Source organism: Saccopteryx bilineata, chromosome 2, assembly GCF_036850765.1.
Source record: "Saccopteryx bilineata isolate mSacBil1 chromosome 2, mSacBil1_pri_phased_curated, whole genome shotgun sequence".
Lineage (NCBI taxonomy): Eukaryota > Metazoa > Chordata > Mammalia > Chiroptera > Emballonuridae > Saccopteryx > Saccopteryx bilineata.
Window position 1 is genome coordinate 323,487,920 of NC_089491.1, and position 21,540 is coordinate 323,509,459.

At 42.9% G+C, this 21,540-nt stretch overlaps 1 protein-coding gene across 2 annotated transcripts in view; it reads right to left on the bottom strand.

Annotated features, from left to right (window-relative positions):
* Positions 1-21,540, bottom strand: part of WNT2 (Wnt family member 2) — a 65,580-nt gene that overhangs the window by 41,034 nt on the left and 3,006 nt on the right. For both annotated transcript variants that reach the window (XR_010729438.1, XM_066262169.1), the window contains exons 2-3: positions 21,308-21,534; positions 15,342-15,619 (exon numbers count right to left, since the gene is read on the bottom strand). Coding sequence is in view for 1 of the 2 variants with exons in the window: in XM_066262169.1 (XP_066118266.1) it covers positions 15,342-15,619; positions 21,308-21,534 (505 nt within the window). In the remaining variant the exon portion in view is untranslated. The remainder of the gene's footprint in view (positions 1-15,341; positions 15,620-21,307; positions 21,535-21,540) is intronic.

The following is a 21,540-nucleotide window of genomic DNA, read 5'->3' on the forward strand; positions in this document are numbered from 1 at the left end:
GCTGGGAGTCCTCTACCCCTGCTGTCTGGGCTTTTTGGCCATCTAGACTGGGCTGGGAGCCATCTGCAGTACCGTTTGGCAGGTGATGAGACTCTGTGACTTCAATCCCAGCACCTCCACAAGAGGAGTTTTTTGTCTGTCTGTTTGTCAGTAACTTGGGAAGTCGACCCTGTGCTCACTATTTGGGTTTCTTTTGAACCACTTGGGACACTGTAAGGAGTCAACTGTGATGCAAAATTCCAGCCTCCTGCACAAAGATCTGTAAACACTCACTTCTCTGGACATCTGGGTTTTGGTTCTGGTTGGCTTCTGAATATATTTCTTTTGTTTGTTTGTTTGTTTGTTTATTAACAGCATTAACTTGTATCTCCACTTTAGTTTTGCATGCACTGATTGCTTTTCATACGTGCCTTGACCAGGGACTGAACCAGCGACTTTGGGTTTGAGCTGGTGACCTTGGGATTGAGCCAGTGACCACAAGATGGAGCTGATGAGCCCTGGCCTGTTGGCTCAGTAGCAGAGCATTGGCTCAGTGTGTGGAAGTTCCAGGTTCAATTCCCAGTCAGGGGACACAAGAGAAGTAATCATTTGCTTTTCTACCCCTACCCTTTCCCCTTCTCTCTCTCTCTTTCTATGTCTCTCTCTTCCCCTCCCACAGCCATGGCTCAATTGATTTGAGCACATTGGCTCAGGTGCTAAGGATAGCTTGGTTGGTCTGAGTCTTGGCCACAGGCACTGAGGATAGCTTGGTTGACTCAAACATCGGTGGATCCTGGTAAAGGTGCATGCGGGAGTCTGCTCTCTATATCCCCTCCTCTCATGTGGAAAACAAGGGGGGGAAATAAGATAGAGCTGATGTCACATGGTTTCGAACTGGTAACCTCAGCACTCTGGACCAATATTCTATCCACTGCACTGCTATCAGTCAGGCTGAATGTCTGGGTTTAATGTTGGTATTTTCTGGACTGCTGGAGTTCTCTGGACTTCTGAACCCTCGAGTTGTGAATACTGTTTGTTTTGAATGCTTTTCTGTATATGTATATATTCTGTAGGGTAAGCACTGTTCTGATTATCTATACCCTGTAAGTACTGGCTTATGAGAACTGCATCCTTTCCATTTCACTGGTTCTGTCTTTGGCTGGTAACTATGGGAACAGTATCATCCATCCCCATGGGCAGCCCCCCCCCCCAACCACATTTTAGCCAATTATCTGCCTCTGGGTTCAAGCCAATGACAAAGAAGAAATTGTTTTTTTATTGTAATATATTCTTTGGAACAATAACAAAGAAGAAAAAAAATTAAATTATTATTGAATACTATCTGGCTTATGTATATAATTGATTTGGGAGAAAATTAGCCCCTGAATGGTCTTTGAATTATTATACTATTCTAAAGTTAGAATTGTTTTTCCAAAGGTCTGGTAAATAAGATAAGACCTCGAATATACAAGCTTTCATGGTGTTACACAATAGGGATTCTACTCAGAAAGGAAATAATGGATGGTACCAGGAGGGGAAAATGAGTCACCTTAAACCCCCCTCCTGGAGGTCTGGGAACTGCTAGCGTCCCAAAAACAACAGGAGCAGCAGTACTGTCCCCAAATCCTGTGCAGGTTGTGGGAACAGCACAGCAACTGTGCAACCTCAGTGTGAAAAAGTGCCACTTTAAACTCAAGCACCTCTGAGTCTCCATGCCTGAGATCTTCCCATCCTCTTCTCCAGCCTCCTTAAGTTACCAAGGACAGGCCCAGGCCAGTTGGCTCAGTTGTAGAGCCTCTGCTCAGCATGTGGAAGTCCCAGGTTTGATTCCACAGGGCATATAAGAGAAGCAACCATCTGTTTCTCCATCCCTCCACTATCATCCCATTCTCTCTCTCTCTCTCTCTTTCTCTCTCTCTCTCTCTCTCTTCCCTTCCTTCAGCCATGACTCAATTGATTCAAGCATGTTGGCCTTGGGCGCTGAGGATGGCTCTGTGGAGCCTCCACCTCAGGTGCTAAAAATAGCTTGGTTGTGAGCATGGCCCCAGATGCACAGAACATCGGCCCAGACAGAGGTTGCTGGGTGGATCTCAGTCAGAGTGCATGTGGGAGTCTATCTCCTTTCCTCTCATTAAAAAAAAAAAAAAAAGTTATCAAGGACAAATGAAAATTTTGCTTTCTCTACAATTATTAATAATAGTGTTTATATAATATATAGTAAAATCATTAAATTATCCCTTTTTAGGGTTAGATGGTCTAGGAAAACATACTATTAAAACTGGCTTAAGTTTTAAAGTTATTAGCATAAGATATGTGTTTATTTTTCTTGGGTTTACAAAAGGTTTGTGTTATCTCTGTTATGGCTTTTAAAAATATAAGTATGTTTGCCAATGAAAGAACCTGTTTCTAAAAGTGATGAACTGTGTTCACAAAGAATGCTAATTACTGGTTCCTGAGAAGTAAGAATTCTAATTAAGTTGGAAAAAATACATGGTTTTAGTAATAAAATAAATATTTTTAAAGAACAAGAACTGAAAGTTCATTTTTCTAAAATGGTTATCTCTGAACAAGTCAAAAAAGGTTTATGAAAGAGGGGCAAGGAAAGCAGGTGAAACAGAGAGGGGACAGGGAGGGGAGGGGGAAGGAAACGGAGGCCAATGAGAAAGGCGTGCAGGCTGACGGTGAGCAGAGCAGGGGCTCTGATGACAAGCACGGGCCAGAAGCTCCCTTTGCCTGTTCAAACCTGATTGTTATTTCCCCACAGGAGCCCCTCCAGGTACAGGCGACAGTGGGGGACACATTGATTCATTTCTTAATCAATGCTGGAGCCACTTACTCAGGGTTTTTTTTGGTTTTTGTTTTTGTTGGTTTTTTTACAGAGACAGAGAGAGAGTCAGAGAGAGGGATAGACAGGGTCAGACTGGAATGGAGAGATGAGAAGCATCAATCAGTAGTTTTTCATTGCGCACTGCAACACCTTAGTTGTTCATTGATTGCTTTCTCATATGTGCCTTGACCAGAGGGCTACAGCAGACTGAGTAACCCCTTTCTTGAGCCAGCAACCTTGGGTCCAAGCTGGTGAGCTTTGCTCAAACCAGATGAGCCCACGCTCAAGCTGGTGACCTCGGGGTCTCGAACCTGAGTCCTCCACATCACAGTTCGATGCTCTATCCACTGCACCACCGCCTGGTCAGGCACCACTTACTCAGTTCTAAATACAAAGTTGACCAAAAATTGTCAGACTACTGTCTCAGTAACAGGAGTTACCAAACAAATGCAACCAAAGGCCTTTCACCAACCTTCCCAGTGTTTACATTTTAAGAGACTTTTCCTTAACTTTGAAATGACTTTGGGTTATTCCAATGGGCCCCTGGAATCCCTCAAGGATTAGTTCCTCTTTCTAATGAGAGATAAATTCTGGATTAATTAGGTCTATTTAATATGCTTGAAATTACATGGGAAGCTTTGCAAGAATATAATAGTAAATAATAATTGTGTTCTATTTATATATACATATTTTTATTACTGAACTGGTTATTCTAAAAATTATATAAGAAATTTCCAAGAGGCCTTGGCCAAGTGTTCAGTAGATAGAGTTGTCATCTCGGTGTGCTGAGGCTGCAGGTTCGATCCCCAGTCAGGGCACATATAAGAAGCAACCAATGAGTACACATCTAAATGAAACAGCTAATTGTATCAATTCTCTCTCTCTCTTCCCCCTGCCTCTCTCTCTCTCTCTCAAATCAATGACAAAAAATTAAATAAAAATTAAAAAAAGAGAAAGAAAGAGAAAAAAGAATCTCCAAAAGTTCGGATATACTTTTATTTGTGGTTCTGATTGTCTTGGACTGTTGTTGAAGAGGGCAGATTCCTTTGTCAATTGCTTTGTGGTTGGGCCGGTGGTTATAAGTTCTTGTTGTTGTTTTGTCATTTAAAGACAGCCATTGTTTTGGTTTAAAGCATTTGCAAATATACTACATCTTCAGAAAGATCCACTGAACAGACTCTTGACTTATCCCAAAATATAGGTTCCCGAGAATAAATTTCCAAATTATACCTTTGCATTGAATGAAGATTTATAGAACTCAAAGGACTAAGCAGATTCATGGAAATATTGACAAATAATCAGGACAAAGTTGGTTATATGCAACTGAATGAGTCTTAACCCAGACTTTGACTGGAATGACATTTCTAAAAGGACATGTCTGAACTCTATTTTTCTTTTTTTATTTTAAAGAGAGAAGAGAGAGAGAGAAGGAACGGGGGAGTAGTGGGAAGCATCAACTCATAGTACTTGCTTCTCGTATGTGCCTTGACCAGGCAAGCCCAAGGCTTTGAACCGGTGACCTCAGCATCCCAGGTCAATGCTTTATCCACTGTGCCACCACAGGTCAAGCAATATGCCTGGACTCTGAATGTCACCAGAAATCCTCAAGGAATCTCAGTGACTGATGCCATGTAAGTCATAAAAATGTTACCTAAGCATTCGATGATATCATCAAAGACATTCCAACTTCAGATAAGAAGGATCTATCAGATTGCCGCTGCTTGCTTTCCTTCCAGCGAAAGAAACAATAAGCTTCCATTCATTCCAACCAGGAAATATAGTTCTACTAAAGACCTAGGGGACACAGGGATTAGGGACTGGGTTACCACAGGGATTCTAGTCCATACTGGGAAAATTTTTAAATTAGGACTAACTCGGCCTTGGCCAGTTGACTCAGTGGTAGAGAGTCGGCCTGGCGAGCAGGAGTTCCGGGTTCGATTCCCGGCCAGGGCACACAGGAGAAGCGCCCATCTGCTTCTCCACCCCTCCCCCTCTCCTTCCTCTCTGTCTCTCTCTTCCCCTCCCGCAGCCAAGGCTCCATTGGAGCAAAGTTGGCCTGGGCGCTGAGGATGGCTCTATGGCCTCTGCCTCAGGCACTAGAGCGGCTCCGGATGCAACAGAGCAATGCCCCAGATGGGCAGAGCATCACCCCCTGGTGGGCATGCCGGGTGGATCCTGGTTGGGTGCATGCGGGAGTCTGTCTGACTGCCTCCCTGTTTCCAACTTCAGAAAATACAAAATAAATAAATAAATAAATAAATTAGGACTAACTCTCCTGGTTATTTATTTATTTATTTTTCCTAAAAGAGAGAGAGAGAGAGAGCGCACAGGAGAAAGATGAGAAACATCAAGTTGCAGTTGTGTCACTTTATTTTTATTTTTTATTTTTTTTCTTTGCATTTCTCTGAAGTTGGAAACGGGGAGGCAGTCAGACAGACTCCCGCATGTGCCCGACCAGGATCTACCCAGCATGCCCACCAGGGGGCGATGCTCTGCCCATCTGGGGTGTCGCTCTGCTGTGACCAGAGCCATTCTAGCGCCTGAGGCAGAGGCCAGGTAGCCATCCTCAGCGCCCGGGCCAACCTTGCTCCAATGGAGCCTCAGCTGTGGGAGGGGAAGAGAGAGACAGAGAGGAAGGAGAGGGGGAGGGATGGAGAAGCAGATGGGTGCTTCTCCTGTGTGCCCTGGCTGGGAATCAAACCTGGGACTCCTGCACGCCAGGCCGATGCTCTACCACTGAGCCAAGTGGCCAGGGCAGTTGTGTCACTTTAATTGTTCACTAATTGCTTCTCAAATGTGCCTTGATCTGGAGGCTCAAGCTAATCCACTGATCCCTTGTGCAAGCCAGTAACCTTGAGCTCAAGCCAGTGATCTTGGGTAAAAGCCAGAGACTTTGGGCTTCAGACAGCAACCTTTGGGCTCAAGCCAGTGACCATGGGGTCATGTTGAATATCTCATGCTCAAGGCACTGACTGCATACTCAAGCTGGATGAGCCCACACTTAAATGCTGAGGTCCCAGGTTGATGCTCTATCCACTGCACCACCACTAGTCAGGCTCTCCTGTTTCTAATTTTACTTATCTTACTTTCCTTAAGCTTTTTATACTATTTTTCTTATATAGGTAAATGCATTTCTGCCCCATATATGCCTTTAAAAGATTGTATTTCACAAAGGAGGCAGGAGCATTCAATGGAGTAAAGACAATCTCTTCAATAAATGGTACTGGAAAAATTGAACAGGTACATGCAAAAAAATTAGACTGGACCACCCACTTACACCATACACAAGAAAAATGAATAAAAAATTTTGTGACTGTAAGTCACAAAACCATAAAAATTCCAGAAGAAAACATAGGCAATAAAATCACAGATATGCCTTGCAGGAATATTTTTGCTAATATATCTCCTCAGGCAAGGGAAACATAGGAAAAAAATAAACAAATGAGACTACAGCTAACTAAAAAGGTTTTGCACAGCAAAAGAATTCATCAACAAAATGAAGGGGAAAACCACTGAATGGAAGAACATATTTTCCAATGACACATCTGATAAGGGATTAATTTCCAAAATATATAAAGAACTTATGCAATTCAACACCAGAAAGACAAACAACACACTTAAAAAATGGGCAAAGGACCCAAATAGACACTTCTCCAAAGAGGACATACAGATGGCCAATAGACATATAAAAAAATGCTCAACATCACTAATCATCAGAGACGTAAATTGAAACCACAATGAGATATCTCTTCACACCTGACAGAATAGCTATCATCAATAAATCAACAAACAAAAAGTGCTGGTGAGAATGTGGAGCCTGCACTGTTGGTGGGAATGCAGACTGGTGCAGCCACTGTGGAAAACAGTATCATATTTCCTCAAAAAGTTAAAAATGGAACTGCCTGTTGACCTGATGATCTCACTTCTGGGAATATATCCTAAGAATCCCAAAGCACTAATTTGAAAAGATATATAACCCCTATGTTCATTTTTTGCAGCATTATTTATAAAAGCTAAGATCTGAAAACAGCCCAAGTGCCCATCAATAGATGAATGGATAAAAAAGTTATGGTACATTTACACAGTGGAATACTACATGGGCATAAAAAAGAAGGAAATCTTACCTTTTGTGACAGTGTGGATGGACCTGGAGATTATTATGCTCAGTGAAACAGAGACATGGATACATGGAGCAGACTGACAGCTGTCATAGGAGAGGGGGTTGGGAAATAGGTGACAGAAGAGGAAGGGATTAAGCAAAAAACAAACAAACCCATATATATATATGTAACACACAGACAGAGGCAACAGTGTGGTGACAGCCAGAGGGAACGGGGGCGAGGAGGTGAGTGGAGGTGGCAAAAGGAGGGAAAATGAAGACGAAAGAGACTTATCTTGAGGCAATGGGTACACAATTGAGTGTGCAGATAATGTTTCATTGAGTTGCAAACCTGAAACGTACCCCAATTAATTCAATTTTAAAAAATGAATTAAAAAAAAAGATAAGCCTACTTTTCACTCATTAGATTTTACTTTATAACAGGCCCAAGTATTCCACTCCACTAGAAAATTTGAAAGACATCAATAGCTCCATAGAAATGGAGCCAGAATTGACAAAAGGGAATTGTAAGTGGGAATGCATATGCATGCTGTATTACTGATATACTGATCTTAGTCTGACCAGCCAAAAAATAAGCTAAATAAGAATGTACAAACAATGTAAGCTTATAAAGGAATTTCTGCCTGACCTGTAGTAGTGTAGAGAATAAAGCATTGACCTGGAATGCTGAGGTCACTATTCAAAACCCTGGGCTTGCCTGGTAAAGGCACATATGGAAGTTGATGCCTTCTGCTCCTCCCCCCTTCTTTCTCTCTCTCTCTCCCCTCACGAAAATAAATAAAAGGCCCTGGCCGGTTGGCTCAGCGGTAGAGCGTCGGCCTAGTGTGCGGAGGACCCGGGTTCGATTCCCGGCCAGGGCACACAGGAGAAGCGCCCATTTGCTTCTCCACCCCTCCGCCGTGCTTTCCCTCTCTGTCTCTCTCTTCCCCTCCCGCAGCCAAGGCTCCATTGGAGCAAAGATGGCCCGGGCGCTGGGGATGGCTCTGTGGCCTCTGCCCCAGGCGCTAGAGTGGCTCTGGTCGCAACATGGCGACGCCCAGGATGGGCAGAGCATCGCCCCCTGGTGGGCAGAGCATCGCCCCTGGTGGGCGTGCCGGGAGGATCCCGGTCGGGCGCATGCGGGAGTCTGTCTGACTGTCTCTCCCTGTTTCCAGCTTCAGAAAAATGAAAAAAAAAAAAAAAAAAAGAAAAAAAAAAAAATAAATAAAAGAAAATTAAAAAAAAAAAAGAATTTCTGGCCTTACTGGGCAGTGGTGCAGTGGATAGAGCGTCAGACTGGGATGCGGAAGACACAGGTTCGAGACCCCAAGGTTGCCAGCTTGAGGGAGGGCTCATCTGGTTTGAGCAAAAACTCACCAGCTTGAGCCCAAGGTCGCTGGCTCAAGCAAGGGGTTAGTTGGTCTGCTGAAGGCCTGCGGTAAAGGTATGTATGAAAAAGCAATCAATGAACAATTAAGGTGTTGCAATGCACAACAAAAAACTAATGATTGATGCTTCTCATCTCTCCATTCCTGTCTGTCCCTGTCTATCCCTCTCTCTGACTCTGTTAAAAAAAAAAAAAAAAGAATTTCTGTAAAATGTTAAATTCAGTTTGTTACTCTTATAACCATGATTCAATACCACCAATTTTTTGATTAAAATTATGTATTCTGTAACAAATCAAAAGTATACAGTCAATCCTGTACTTTCACCTCTGGCCAAGTTCTCATTACAGTTGAAAGGCCTGTTTCCCTCTAGTTGACGTATATCATGGCTTAACATCTGAGCAAGAGGAATGAACACACGCGGGAGCTGCATGACTCCACCTGAACAACGCCTCCCCACCCCATCCTCACTCCCACCGTGCTGGGGATGCAGGTCTGATCTCGCTCAAGGCCAAGAGGACACCCTGACTGCAAGAATGTGTGGGCACCTGTTACAGAGAACAACTATATATAATTTACAAGTTACTTGCTAGCTTCAGGTCCTATAACAACCAAGGAAGCAGACTCCAACCTTCAGATAGACCACTCCAGATGTGCTGACCTTTAAGCAGTTATGGGAACAAAGTATGCTGGCTTGCATGGAGTCCCCTCAGAAAGGAACTCTCAACTTGTCCTTTCGATTCCTGTGTTCTATTTTTCATTTATTCCTCCTCTTATAAAAACTCCTGCCTGTACCAAAAGTTTAAGATGGGTTATTGAGGACAGGAGTCCCCGCATCTTCTCAGGCTGCTGACTCTTAAATAAACCTTTCACTTTTCACCAGCACCTGCCTCTCACAAGTATTGGCTCTGGTCACGGCAGGCAGCCCAATCTGCGTTGGTAACAGCTGTGTTGTTCAGTCCAGTGTTATGATTTTCTTCTCTAGTGACAATTCTTTTTTGAGAGTCACTTCTTTTGAATCCTGCCCAGTGCTCTTGGTTCAGATCCATGATTTATTATTATGTATGCTAAATGGCATCTAGGATCTAGTCTTGGAAGTCTTTCTCAGGCCCTAAGTTTACTTGCCTATATGGCTGTGTTTACACCTTTTACTTTACCCATTCCTGCTGACTTTGGAGGCATTTCCTGTAGACAGAATGTAGAAGCACCTGCCTTGATCCAGAGCCCTGAGACCCTGGATCCCTTCACCCTCTGAACTCTCTTATGCAAAACACAGTATGTCAACTAAAGCTTGAATTTCAGCTGGCAAATTAATTCAGTATGTTTGCTAATTCTGGTCACCCTACTACAAACCTTAGTCTCTTCACAGGTAAAATGTGGATAATAATGCTACTTAGCTCTTAGGCTTGCTCAAAACTGGTGAATATGTGTGCATATTTCATTTCAGATAGCAATTCTTGTTGGGTAACCTGTCCAAGATCATGTTCAAGTGTTAGAGCCAGTGTTCTGACTCCAGAACCCCCTTCCATATCGCTTCAGTCAAGCTGATGTCAAATAGCTAAGATCCCCTCATGTGTAAAGTCGCCAATAATAATCTAAACATTATATTAAATATATAAATATCAACACTGTTCCTATAAGCCAATATTTTATTAACAGACATCAGGAAGCTTACTATCTATACCAGTTCTTCTATGTTTATTTAGGGCTGAAAATAGAGTTCGGGGGGAGGGCAGGAATTTCTCATAATTTTTCTAGTAAGTCTATTTTTGTCATTAATTCAAACATATCACATAAGTTTTGAACTCTGAAGCTTATTATTCTTTTAAAGCGGACGCTAGAGAAATTAGCGATGCACAAGAATGAAACTAAAGTGATTAACTTCATTCAATGACGGCCTGTTGCTTCATAGTGACACCTACGTATCTTACGCGGGCATTCAAGGCTAGCCGACTCGAGTTTGCAGTCTCAGTGCCTCTGAATTCCCAGCCTTGAGCTCCAACCTGGAGCCCTCGTTCATCAGCTCTGATTTTCTTTCCGCCCCAGTAGTAGTTTCTTGGTCTTGTAGTCCCTCCATCCCAGATGCACTTCCCGTCTCACCCCGGGAAGTCTTTCTCTCCAGCTTCAACACCAGCTGTCTTATGATACAACCCTTCTCTCCTCAGCTAACTGGCCCCAGGCTAATTCTCCTATTCCACTGCCCAGCCTGGAGCTGGCCTCACTGTGGTACGGCACTTGTCTCTCTGACTACAATTCTGTTTCTAGTGGTTAGGGGTTTTTCTTCGTCTTATTCTTTCCCACATACAACTTAGTGTCCAAAACAGCTCTTTCTCCAAAATAATTCCATAACAAATTATCTGTTGAAACAGATTTAACCCAATAGCACATAGCAATAGTGTTCTGAGACTCACAGGGTCATTAGTGGAAATGTGACTTCACTGAAAAAGGCAGAGTGGCAATGAGCTGTTCACAATGATTAGCAGTTATGTTTTTGACATGAACACATTTTCTTGTTTAAAAAAAATAATACACTTGTTTTAGAAAACTTCTAAAGACACACAAAGGGAAAGAAAGTAATTGGTGGAATACCTTCCAAGGCTGGTGGCTGCCGCCACCTCTCCTTTTGTTAAATACAGAAATACTCTGTGTGTGTGTTTCTCAGCAATTCTCAAGAGAGACAATGTGGAAAGGGAGATGGGACATTCGGGGAACAGAACTGGCTTTGAACCAGTTAGCCAGCACCTTAGCCCAGCACTTCATGGTTGTGTGATCTTGGGTTAGTCACTTCATCTCTCTGAGACCCAGTCTCTCACTTGAAAAACAGGAATACTAATATTATTTTTTATTTCTAATGGGCTTTTGAAAGATCAAATTATAAAATATTTGACAGTATTTTGCACATTAGCGAATACTATATGCCTGGTTTTTGTTAGTAAGCTGCACCAAAGATGGGTCTGTGGATACATGGAGTGATCAGATGGAATACTTCAATCTGAACTATGTAATAGTTCAAAGTGAATTCGTGCCTAACTTTATGACCTAAATTAGATAACCTCCATTTCACTAACGGGAAAGGAACTAACTTTTATTGAGCACCAACTATGTGTGTTATTTGCCTGATACTTGTCTTCCCATAGCACCACATAATATACATTCATGGCCCTGGCCAGTTGGTTCAGTGGTAGAGCATCGGCCCAGTGTATGGATGTCCCGGGTTTGATTCCAGGTTAGGGCACACAGGAGAAGCATTCATTTGCTTTTCCACCCCTCCCCCTTTCCTATCTCTCTCTCAATCTCTCTTTTCCCCTCCCACAGCCATGGTTTAGTTGGAACAAGTTGGCTTTGGGTGCTAAGGATAGCTCCATGGCCTCACCTCAGGTGCTAAAATAGCTCGGTTGCCAAGCAATGGAGCAAGGGCCAGATGGGCAGAACATTGCCCCCCTATTGGGCTTGCTGGGTGGATTCTGGTCAAGGTACATGTGGGAGTCTGTTTTTCTGCCTCCCCACTTCTCACTTAAGAAAAATAAAATACATGTTTATGCATTACAGAACCTAAAATTCAGCAAGCAAAGCCATTGATTGGTATTCCATGTTTAAGACTAAGGTGGGTCTCAGCCCTGGCCAGTTGGCTCAGTGGTAGAGCGTCGGCCTGGCGTGCAGGAGTCCCAGGTTCAATTCCTGGCCAGGACACATAGGAGAAGCGCCCATCTGCTTCTCCACCCCTCCCCCTCTCCTTCCTCTCTGTCTCTCTCTTCCCCTCCCGCAGCCAAGTCTCCATTGGAGCAAAGTTGGCCCGGGTGCTGAGGATGGCTCTGTGGCCTCTGCCTCAGGTGCTAGAATGGCTCTGGTCACAACAGAGCGATGCCCCAGATGGGCAGAGCATTGCCCCCTGGTGGGCATGCCGGGTGGATCCCCTCCGGCGCATGCGGGAATCTGTCTAACTGCCTCCCCGTTTCTGGCTTCAGAAAAATACAAAAAAAAAAAAGAAAATACTAAGGTGGGTCTCATTTCAAACCCCAAGTTCTATGTGTACCACAGTAAAAGATGCCTTTCAGGGAAAGCATTTTTATGGAATTCCTCTTATTTTTATTACAGAGATGTCCTGTGATTGAAGGGCAGTATTTGGCTGGGTACATGAATTATTTTGACATAGATTCTCTTAGGAAAGGTAAAGTTGTGATTATTTCATTAAGGGGAAAGAGTAGACTGATTTAAAAGCCATTTTCAACTCCTGAAAAGGAAGAAATGGTGGCTAGAGACCAAATACCTTTGACTTGTAATTCACCTAAACCTATCCTAAAATTAAGTTCTTGTAATACGGCTTCTTTAAACCTAAAAGGAACCGCTGAGAGAAGCTATAGAATGTCTTTCTTGATAGAATGTTTGTGTTAAACAAGGTAAATTTATCTGTTTAGGACTCTTTGGAGGTAAAAATAAAGACTCGATCAAGGCTGAGTTTCAATTAAACATGAAGTAAAGAAATATCATCACAAGTTCTGCTTAATCTGTGATTAAAATAAAATGATATAACAGCACTGAAGATCTGAAATGATATTACAGTGCACAGACACATGAGGGTGCTCTAACCAGCTGTTACACTAAATGAATTAAACTGCTCAAATATTAGAGAAAATTTGAGGTCTTTTGTGAATTGCAGTGTTGAATTCCGATTTATAGCATTGCTTAAACAGAATAATCTTGGAATAGATGTTTTCTCTTTTAAACAAAATGCACTGGTTCCCCCCCCAACCACCACCACCACCATTTTAAAAAGTAGAAGATAGTTGTATTGGACAACTTGGGAGATAGTGACAGCACAAAGGAGAAATGGAAATGAACTGATGTTGCGGTCAGCACTGGGCGGTGGGGCTAGCTGGAGCCAGGGGGCCTGCCTGCAGACTCAAGCTCAGACACAAGCTCAGCCTGTCCTCATTTCTATTCCACAGGCCTTCTGCTTGTACAAAGGGGGAGTAGAGACTGGGGGCCTAATGACCGCAAGAAGAGAATTAGAGAAGCATGTTTATCTCAATGCATTTACTCTCATTAAAGTTCATATTCACTGACATCATGCATCTCCTTGGAAAAGTCTGCCCACCCACCATTAATTAAAGCCACATTTTAAAAAGTCGGTGTGTGCACTTTTATTCCAATCAGAAGTAGCCTCCTCAGTTCTGCAGAGTAGGCAGGAGAATATCTGAGGCCTGACAGCTGTTCACCTCTGCACAGTGAGGAATCATGTGATTTACATTAAAAGTCATGTTTATTCAGAGCCTACAAGATAATAGCTAAGATCTGTTGTCCTGGAGAGTTGAAACATTCCCTATCTAATGACTTATTAAGCAAAATTAACATTTGTTTTGATGAGTCAACATTCTTTTGGATATAATGTATGACCCATATGCCTTTATCTTTACAAGTAATCTGAGAGATCTAACTGTACTTCCTGCTTGAGTAATTAAGCAGCACACTCCTATCAAAGACACCACACTTTATAACTTCGACATGTGGTATCAACGTCAAAACAAAGGTCAATGTAAATTTTCCTTTAATCCAAACTGTTGCACAAACGGTAATTACCAATAGTTGCAGGATTGCACAACCATAGTCTATATTTTTGGCAACAGTCATTATAAATCTATAAATTCATGAAAATAAGGAATGCTGACTTTCAAAGTTCAAAAAAGGTACTATTTGTAAACAGTTCAGGTCACACTCATCTTACTCCATGTACTAAGCAAGAGTTCTTTCCTTCCAACTCCTGATAAATAAGCCATAGTCTCTTTGTGACTTTAGCAAGAGTTTTTTCATCCAAACATATCTGTATTTTTTAAATTTACTTTTCATATTATTATTATTATTATTATTATTTTTTTTTTTTTTTTAGAGAGGAGAGAGAGAGACAGAGAGAGAGAAGGAGGGAGGAGCTGGAAGAATCAACTCCCATATGTGCCTTGACCAGGCAAGCCCAGGGTTTTGAACCGGCGACCTCAGCATTTCCAGGTCGACGCTTTATCCACTGCGCCACCACAGGTCAGGCCTACTTTTCATATTAAAGACTTCCCTCAGACCTTTCAACTTTATGTTGGTCTGTCTTTGTGTATTAATATCAAGCACATTTTAATTTTGCGTTCACAAAAGAAACATTATGGTTATCTCTTCTCACTGGCAATTAGATCATTCTAGGATGTTTCTGACTATCTGACTAGCTCAGCCAGTTCACACTTTTTACCAAAAGCATGCCATGCAGCATTAAGATTCTCATTATCCAGGTCATGCTACCGTGCAGAACAACACGGCTTAGCCGTGCATCCGAACACTGTCATCTCAGCATTTCATCCTAGGCCACAAAACCCCTGGGCTAGGAATTGAAACCCGAGTTCTAGTCCTGTCATTTCTACTGACTCTCCACGTGACCTTGAGCACCTGAGGCCTATTTCCTCATCTAACAAGTGGAGGATGGAGACTGAATACTGACCAATGAATCCACAGCCCAGGAGGTTAGTAAAGACGAGAGGAGAAGGGGCTAGAATACCCCTTTGGGGCCATATGTTCCTCTGGTCTACTTACTCACCCAGTCTGAGAAATCCCAAGGTAACTGCTTCTAAAAAGAGCATCCTGATTCTAGAAGAAGCTAGTAAGTCATATTCATCGTATATTTGAGAGAAGATATTCTGGGTCTTAATATCCTTTAGATACAAGCATTCAAGTCCCACTGGTATGTGCGATGAAACACTAGCTAGCCTCACCCACAGATTGTATCTTCTGCCTAGATGATACAGTATCCAGAGTGACCATAAAACACTGGACTATAAACAATGCCAAAAGCAATGGGTGGACTCTTTCAGCTCAGCTGTGGGGAGGAAGGTGGAGCATGGGCGGGGTATCTCAACCCAGTCGGTGGTGCTCTTTAGAAGAAACAACGCGGGGTGGGGGGACAGTGGCCATTTGCGACGATATGGCATTTTAACAACTCTGAGAACATTTAGGGTTAGCTCAGGGTAAGCGCCTACCAGGCCACACAGTCTGCAAATGAGCAGCGCTGCGCCCATACCTTCCTGCCGGCTCGGTTGTTGTGCAGGTTCATCAGGGCTCGGGCGTCCTTGCCCTTCCTCTCCTTGGCATCCACGAACGCGCGGGCAAACTTGATCCCATAGTCAATGTTATCACTGCAGCCACCCCAGTCGAAGACGCCCTTGCTGTCCCTGGTGCTTCCCTTCTTCTTTGGGTCGCAGGAGCAGGACTTTAACTCCCCTTGGCTACAGGCCCTGGTGATGGCAAACACAACTCCAGCTGAGGAGATGGCGTAAACAAAGGCAGATTCCCGACTACCTGGAACAAAAAGGCTTTTCTTAGAAGTGGTCTGGAGTTGCTAGTTCTGAGTAACTTTCCCAGGAGGGCTGGTTAATACTCTCGGCACTAGACAAAAAGGGACTGGATTCAGAAGGAATCATTTCCAGAGTCTTCTTTTCCAAGTGAGAGATGAGGAGATAGATGCACCCTGAATGGGATCCACCCAGCAACACCCATCTGGGGCCGATGCTCTGCCCATCTGGAGCCAGGCTCGCAACCAAACTATTTTTAGTGCCTGAAGCGGAGGCTTTACAAAGCCATCCTCAGTGCCAGGGCCGATGTGCTTGAACCAATTGAGCCATGGCTGCTGGAGGGGAAGACAGTGAGAGAAAGAGAGAGAAGGGAGAGGGGGAGGGAAAGAGAAGCAGATGGTTGCTTCTCCTGTGTGCCCTGACCAGAAATTGAACTTGGGACTTCTATGCACTGGGCTGATGCTTTACCTCTGAGCAAACCAGCCAAGGCAAGGATCTTTCTTTAGTATGACTCCTCACCATCTATGATAAGCTGTTATTAGTTTATACACCTATGTGACAAGTATCCTTACTGTAAATAGCATATAAAAGAAAACGCAGCAAAGCCTGCCTTGCCCAGCTCCTGACTTCACGTTAGTCTCAGCATGTGCTTGTTTAACCTGAAATCCTACGTGGTCTAGAAGAGAAGAGCATGACATTTTTGTGTGGCTTCTACAATTTTACCGTTCCACAATATATTTCAGTATTCAAGCCGCTAGATGAATAAAACCTTGAGAAAACCACCCAAGCCTTCAGGCATGACTGAGGACACTCCTATACATGTAAAGGATCAATTGAGGGTGATACTGAGTGCAAAAAAATCTAGCGGCCGAGGTGGAAGAGCATGCAAGGCAGTAAGCAGCCCCGTCCTAACACTGGAGCGTTCTGGCTTGCCATCAACTCTCACAAGTAACTGAGAGATTGTTGAAGGCAATATGCAATATCTTAGAGTTACATACTACGTCTAACTATTGGGGTGAGTTTCCTTTCTTCTGGAACACCTGCACTAATCACTGGTATTGGGTAAAAGACAGTGAAAAGCTTTTCTTTGTTTTTTTTCTGGAAGGAAACAAATTTACCACCTATAGACTTGGGCAAGAACCCTTTGGGGTGCTTTCTTAGAATTGTTCTTTATTAGCACACAGGTGACTTTCACTTCTAGGCTGAAAGGGACATATTTCAGTGCAATAACTACATTAAATTATTTTAATAATCTGTAGTAACTCATAACACAGTGTTGTGGTATAGTGACAGATATAAGGCTCTTTAGGGTCTGTGCGCACCTCATTTTTCAAGTGGAGCCGTATTTCATTGTTATTAGCATGCCCTTTTATTAATGGTTGCTGCACCAAATATATTAACAATCAAAACAGAGGCCGAACAGCCTCATGCCAATGCAAGGCAGAACACAGAGAGCCATTTGGTGATTCAACATGTCAAGACGAGTGTGGCTTTCTGAACCACACAGCTGGGAGAGCGAACTCACCTTGTCACACCGAAGCCCTGCTTGGTTCCGTTTGTCATTCGGTGCTGAAATTTATTATATGCCCCTTGCAATATCTGCTCTGCTAGTCTCATTATTAAAAATCCGGAAAACATATCTACACCGTATTAAATGGCACTTACCTCAGCCTTCCAAAAATATCTCCCACCAAACCTCTAACCATCATAAAAAGCAATCAGTCACGCTCTGTAGTGAGGTGAAGTCAATTACATGAATATTTGACACAGGTAGCAGGAGAGCTCTCCAGGGAGAGCCATGATGGCCCGGGGCGGGGCGGGGGGTGGGGGAAGGCTATTTAAGAGTCCCAGGATATATTACAAGGATCACAGATTTTCTAAGTGGAATTGAGTTGTTTTGTTAAAGGCAATGAGTAATAGATGCTAATGGGCTTAATCTCAGGTGGTGGCACTTGGGTAAGCGAGATTTTTATTATACCCATTTTACAGACTGGGAAAATTTCTTTTTAGTAGTTACCCCACTGAACTGCTGAAACCTGGTTCTGGATTAGAGTTCAGCGTCCACATCTAGAGATATCACATAGAGGGAGAATTCCCAAATGCTTAATTTACTTAGCACTAATCTTATTTTATAATCAGAAAGATAAATTTTATGAGGCAGTCTTTTAGGGGAAAGCTATTGAAGATGTGAATGATAGAACATTAGTGACCAGACAGTATTTTGAAAGTACTAGAGGAATAAATTGTCTAAGCAAAGCATTCGTCCTGGCTTAAATTGCAAACAATTACATTGACACGTTGGCTGAAAGAAAAGAACATCATTTAAATCTACTACATTTCAGAAATAATTTCTAAAGAAAATATCACCTATTGAAACATTTCTCACTTATTATTCAAAAACATTACTAAATAGCGAGATGTTTATTTAAATTTAAAAAAATGTAGCGCGTAGACCGACTTTTCCTTTTCCTTCCAGATGTTTTGGTATCACGTTAGATGTAGCCTTAAGATGTTTTCAGTTAAGTGTCTTAGATGAATCACTAAAACGCTATGTGAGAAATAGTAGCACATTTCAAGAGTTGGCTTTCTAACAAAACAAATTTTGATATTGGGGCTCCTCTTAGAAAAACAAATTCTTTTAAAGCCATCACAATATGAAACAAAATCTGAATCTAAATGGTGATATTTAGACTTCCTGATGTGTTACTGTTGAAGTTTCTCTAATTTTTGGATTGAGATCAGTCAAGTAATGTCTACCGACTGCACAGGCGTGGTTTTGTTTGGGGTGGGGGCTGCTACCTAGAGGGCCACGAACAGGAGCAAGGCTTGCTGGGAGGTTCCGGATCCAACAGTCTTTTAAAATGCTTGTTGTTTTCTTTTTTTATTTTATCTTTTTACATTTACAAGGATGAGACCTAATTTAATCACTGCTTTGTTTAAGGCTTAGCCCAGACTTTGATGGCTATATTCTTGTAGGGATATTTATGGGTCTGATTTTCTCTGCCTGTGATAGGTGACAGTCTGTTGAATTAGTGACATGCAAATGTTCCTAAAAATTACTGTCTGACTCTAAGCTGTCTGAAGCAAAAAAAGGCAAATGTTCCTGCCTGACCAGGCGGTGGCACAGTGGATAGAGCATCGGACTGGGATGCAGAGGACCCAGGTTCGAGATCCCGAGGTCGCCAGCTTGAGCGCAGGCTCATCTGGTTTGAGCAAAGCTCACCAGCTTGGACCCAAGGTCGCTGGCTCGAGCAAGGGTTGTTACTCAGTCTGCTGAAGGCCCGCGGTCAAGGCACATATTAGAAAGCAATCAATGAACAACTAAGGTGTTGCAATGAAAAACTAATGATTGATGCTTCTCATCTCTCTCCATTCCTGTTTGTCTGTCCCTATCTATCCCTCTCTCTGTCTCTGTTAAAAAAAAAAAAGGCAAATGTTCCCCATTTCTCTACGACTCTGGGACATGTCAGTCACATTTATGTTCTTCCTAGAGATAGCATTTGCCCTTTGCCTTCCTAGTTATCTATAAGGACATGTAGGTTTCCAAAGGAAGAGTTTTTCAAAACTCTAAGATGTGAATTTCCCTCCAAGCAATTAATTATAAAAAGTCTTTGGTTAGCTTTACTGGAATTTCATGATTATTTCCAGGATAAGCTACCTTAGGCCAAACTCAGCCCTCTCAGAACCGACACAAAATCATCCCTGACAGTCAGAGGAGTTTACATTAATGTCCAGGAAGAAATCTGGCCTTCTGTGAAGAATGGAAAGAAATTCTGTAGCTCGAGTGTTTTAAGTTCTGAGTACTTTGGCAAAGCAGTCAAGCTTCATGGAGAGAACTCTGAAGGAAGTACGAGTTCCTTCTCTGATTTACTTGAGGCCTTAGACTAAGTCAGACCAGTTCCAATGTCTTCCTGCTCAGCACTCCGCAGCTCTGAAGAAACAAACATTGTCAAGATTAAGTTAAAGTACCTTGTGAATGAATCCCCGGCTTTGGCAGATCTTTAGGATCAGTGGTCGAAATTACATCCTTTGATTTGTGATCTAAAGGGGTTGTTGTTTTTTTTTCCAATATGGAGACATCTTAATGGACTTTCATGGACAGAATTTAGAGATAATCATTTTATAAATGAGGAAGACCTTTATTTGTATCCATTGGAAAGTGGATGTAAACACTTTGAAAGGAAAAACCCTGATACATTTTAAACACTGAGAGTCTGTTCATACTATGTCCAAGGATGTCTTGTGCTAAATATTTGCTAACTCTCTCTCTCTCTATATGTATATACTATAAACTCTCTTTGACAAGTTCCGGCACTTTAGAAGATTCACTGGTTAGCTATTCTAGGTGAAGTCTGAAAATTCCATGTTGTTGAAATTTACTATTAATCTTTCAACTATTTGCAATGTCATATCAAAACTCCAAAAGGAATGCAGAAGAATATAGTTCTTAAACTAGAGAATAACACTGCAGAATATGGCAGTAAATTTACTTCAGGGATACATGGAGTGAGCGCACTACGCCCTTGGGGGATTTCAGAGACATTCAGTTATGCATTTGGCCTCATAAAACCCTAGGGCTGTGATGATTACATGATAGAAACACCCTCTGTTAAGCATTACCAAGCGCATAGTCTGGATGATTTTCTTAGGGGTGGGGATGGGGTGGGCAAAACAAGTGTAAAGTTTTCTGTTTCTGGGGTTCCCACAAAACTTTTGTGTTTCCAGTCAAAGTCCCCAGTAGCAAATGGGTCGGCAGTGCCATTTCTTGGAAAATGCTAATAACACCAGGGCAGGGAAGAAATATTTTTTGAAAATAAATTGCGACTGTCAGTTAATTTTCTTAGATTGTACAGTAGCTAGTGAGCTACTTTCCACATTCAGGACGTAACTAGGCAATGTTTAATGCTCCTTCTGAGCAAAAGAAAAATAACCAAGAACTATGTATTCATGATTCGCACTCTTACCTTCCATAAATACTCTTTGGCCTACAATGCACCTGGGAAATAATAGTAGGCAATCACTACAAGTTCATCAGTGAATGAATAGTGCTTGCAACACACAAGGCTCCCAGTGAGGTGCAGGGAAGGCAGACTCATCCTGCCTTATGGTACTAACAGTCTACTGAAAAAAATGTTTAGATTAGGTACAGCATGACCCAAAGCTGAACAGCGGAATGGCAGGTCAAAGGTGGTGAGCGGAGATTTGTCTCAGCTTCTTAATAACATTTACATGTTATAGTAATAGTGACCATCTCTAGCCAACAAAAGATGTGGGCATTCCATCCTCATCTTCTGCTCAAATCCCTCTGGAAGGTTCAAAGTTCCAGGAAGAAGAGTAAAAAAGTCAAAAGAGCCCTGTGGCTGCTGCCTCCTTCCACCTAGAGACAAAATCTGAATTGGAAGGGACAGGCTGTGATACGACAGAGATGGGTAGAGAAGAGAATAAAAGGACATCAGCCTGGGATCTACGTTCTCCTACATGACCGGCCTCCTACAAAGCTTTAGATTAGCTTTGAGTTCTGAAGTCCTTACCTGTAAAACAGAGGCAATGCCCCCAACAGGGAACAAGTGTCTGACTGAATAAAATGTAAGAGAAAATGAGCAGGGACTTTGAAGACCAAATAGAGAGAGGAGTGTGTATGTGTGTGTGTGGGGGGGGGGGGGAGCTGAGAGCGGCCGGAAGGCGGGAGACTTACTTCGGAGCAGGACCCTGCCGAAGAGGCTGTGGTCCCTGTCCAGGGTGTTGCAGTTCCAGCGGTGCTGGCGGAACTGGTGCTGGCACTCCGCTGTCCACTCGGCCACGCCCAGGCCCACGGAGCGCATCACGTCCGGGTGTCTGTGACACAGCTGCCGCTGGCGGCTCACCAGGCCTGGCACGTTGTCACACATGACCCTGGAGGAGCCGCCTGTCGCTCTCATGTACCTGGGA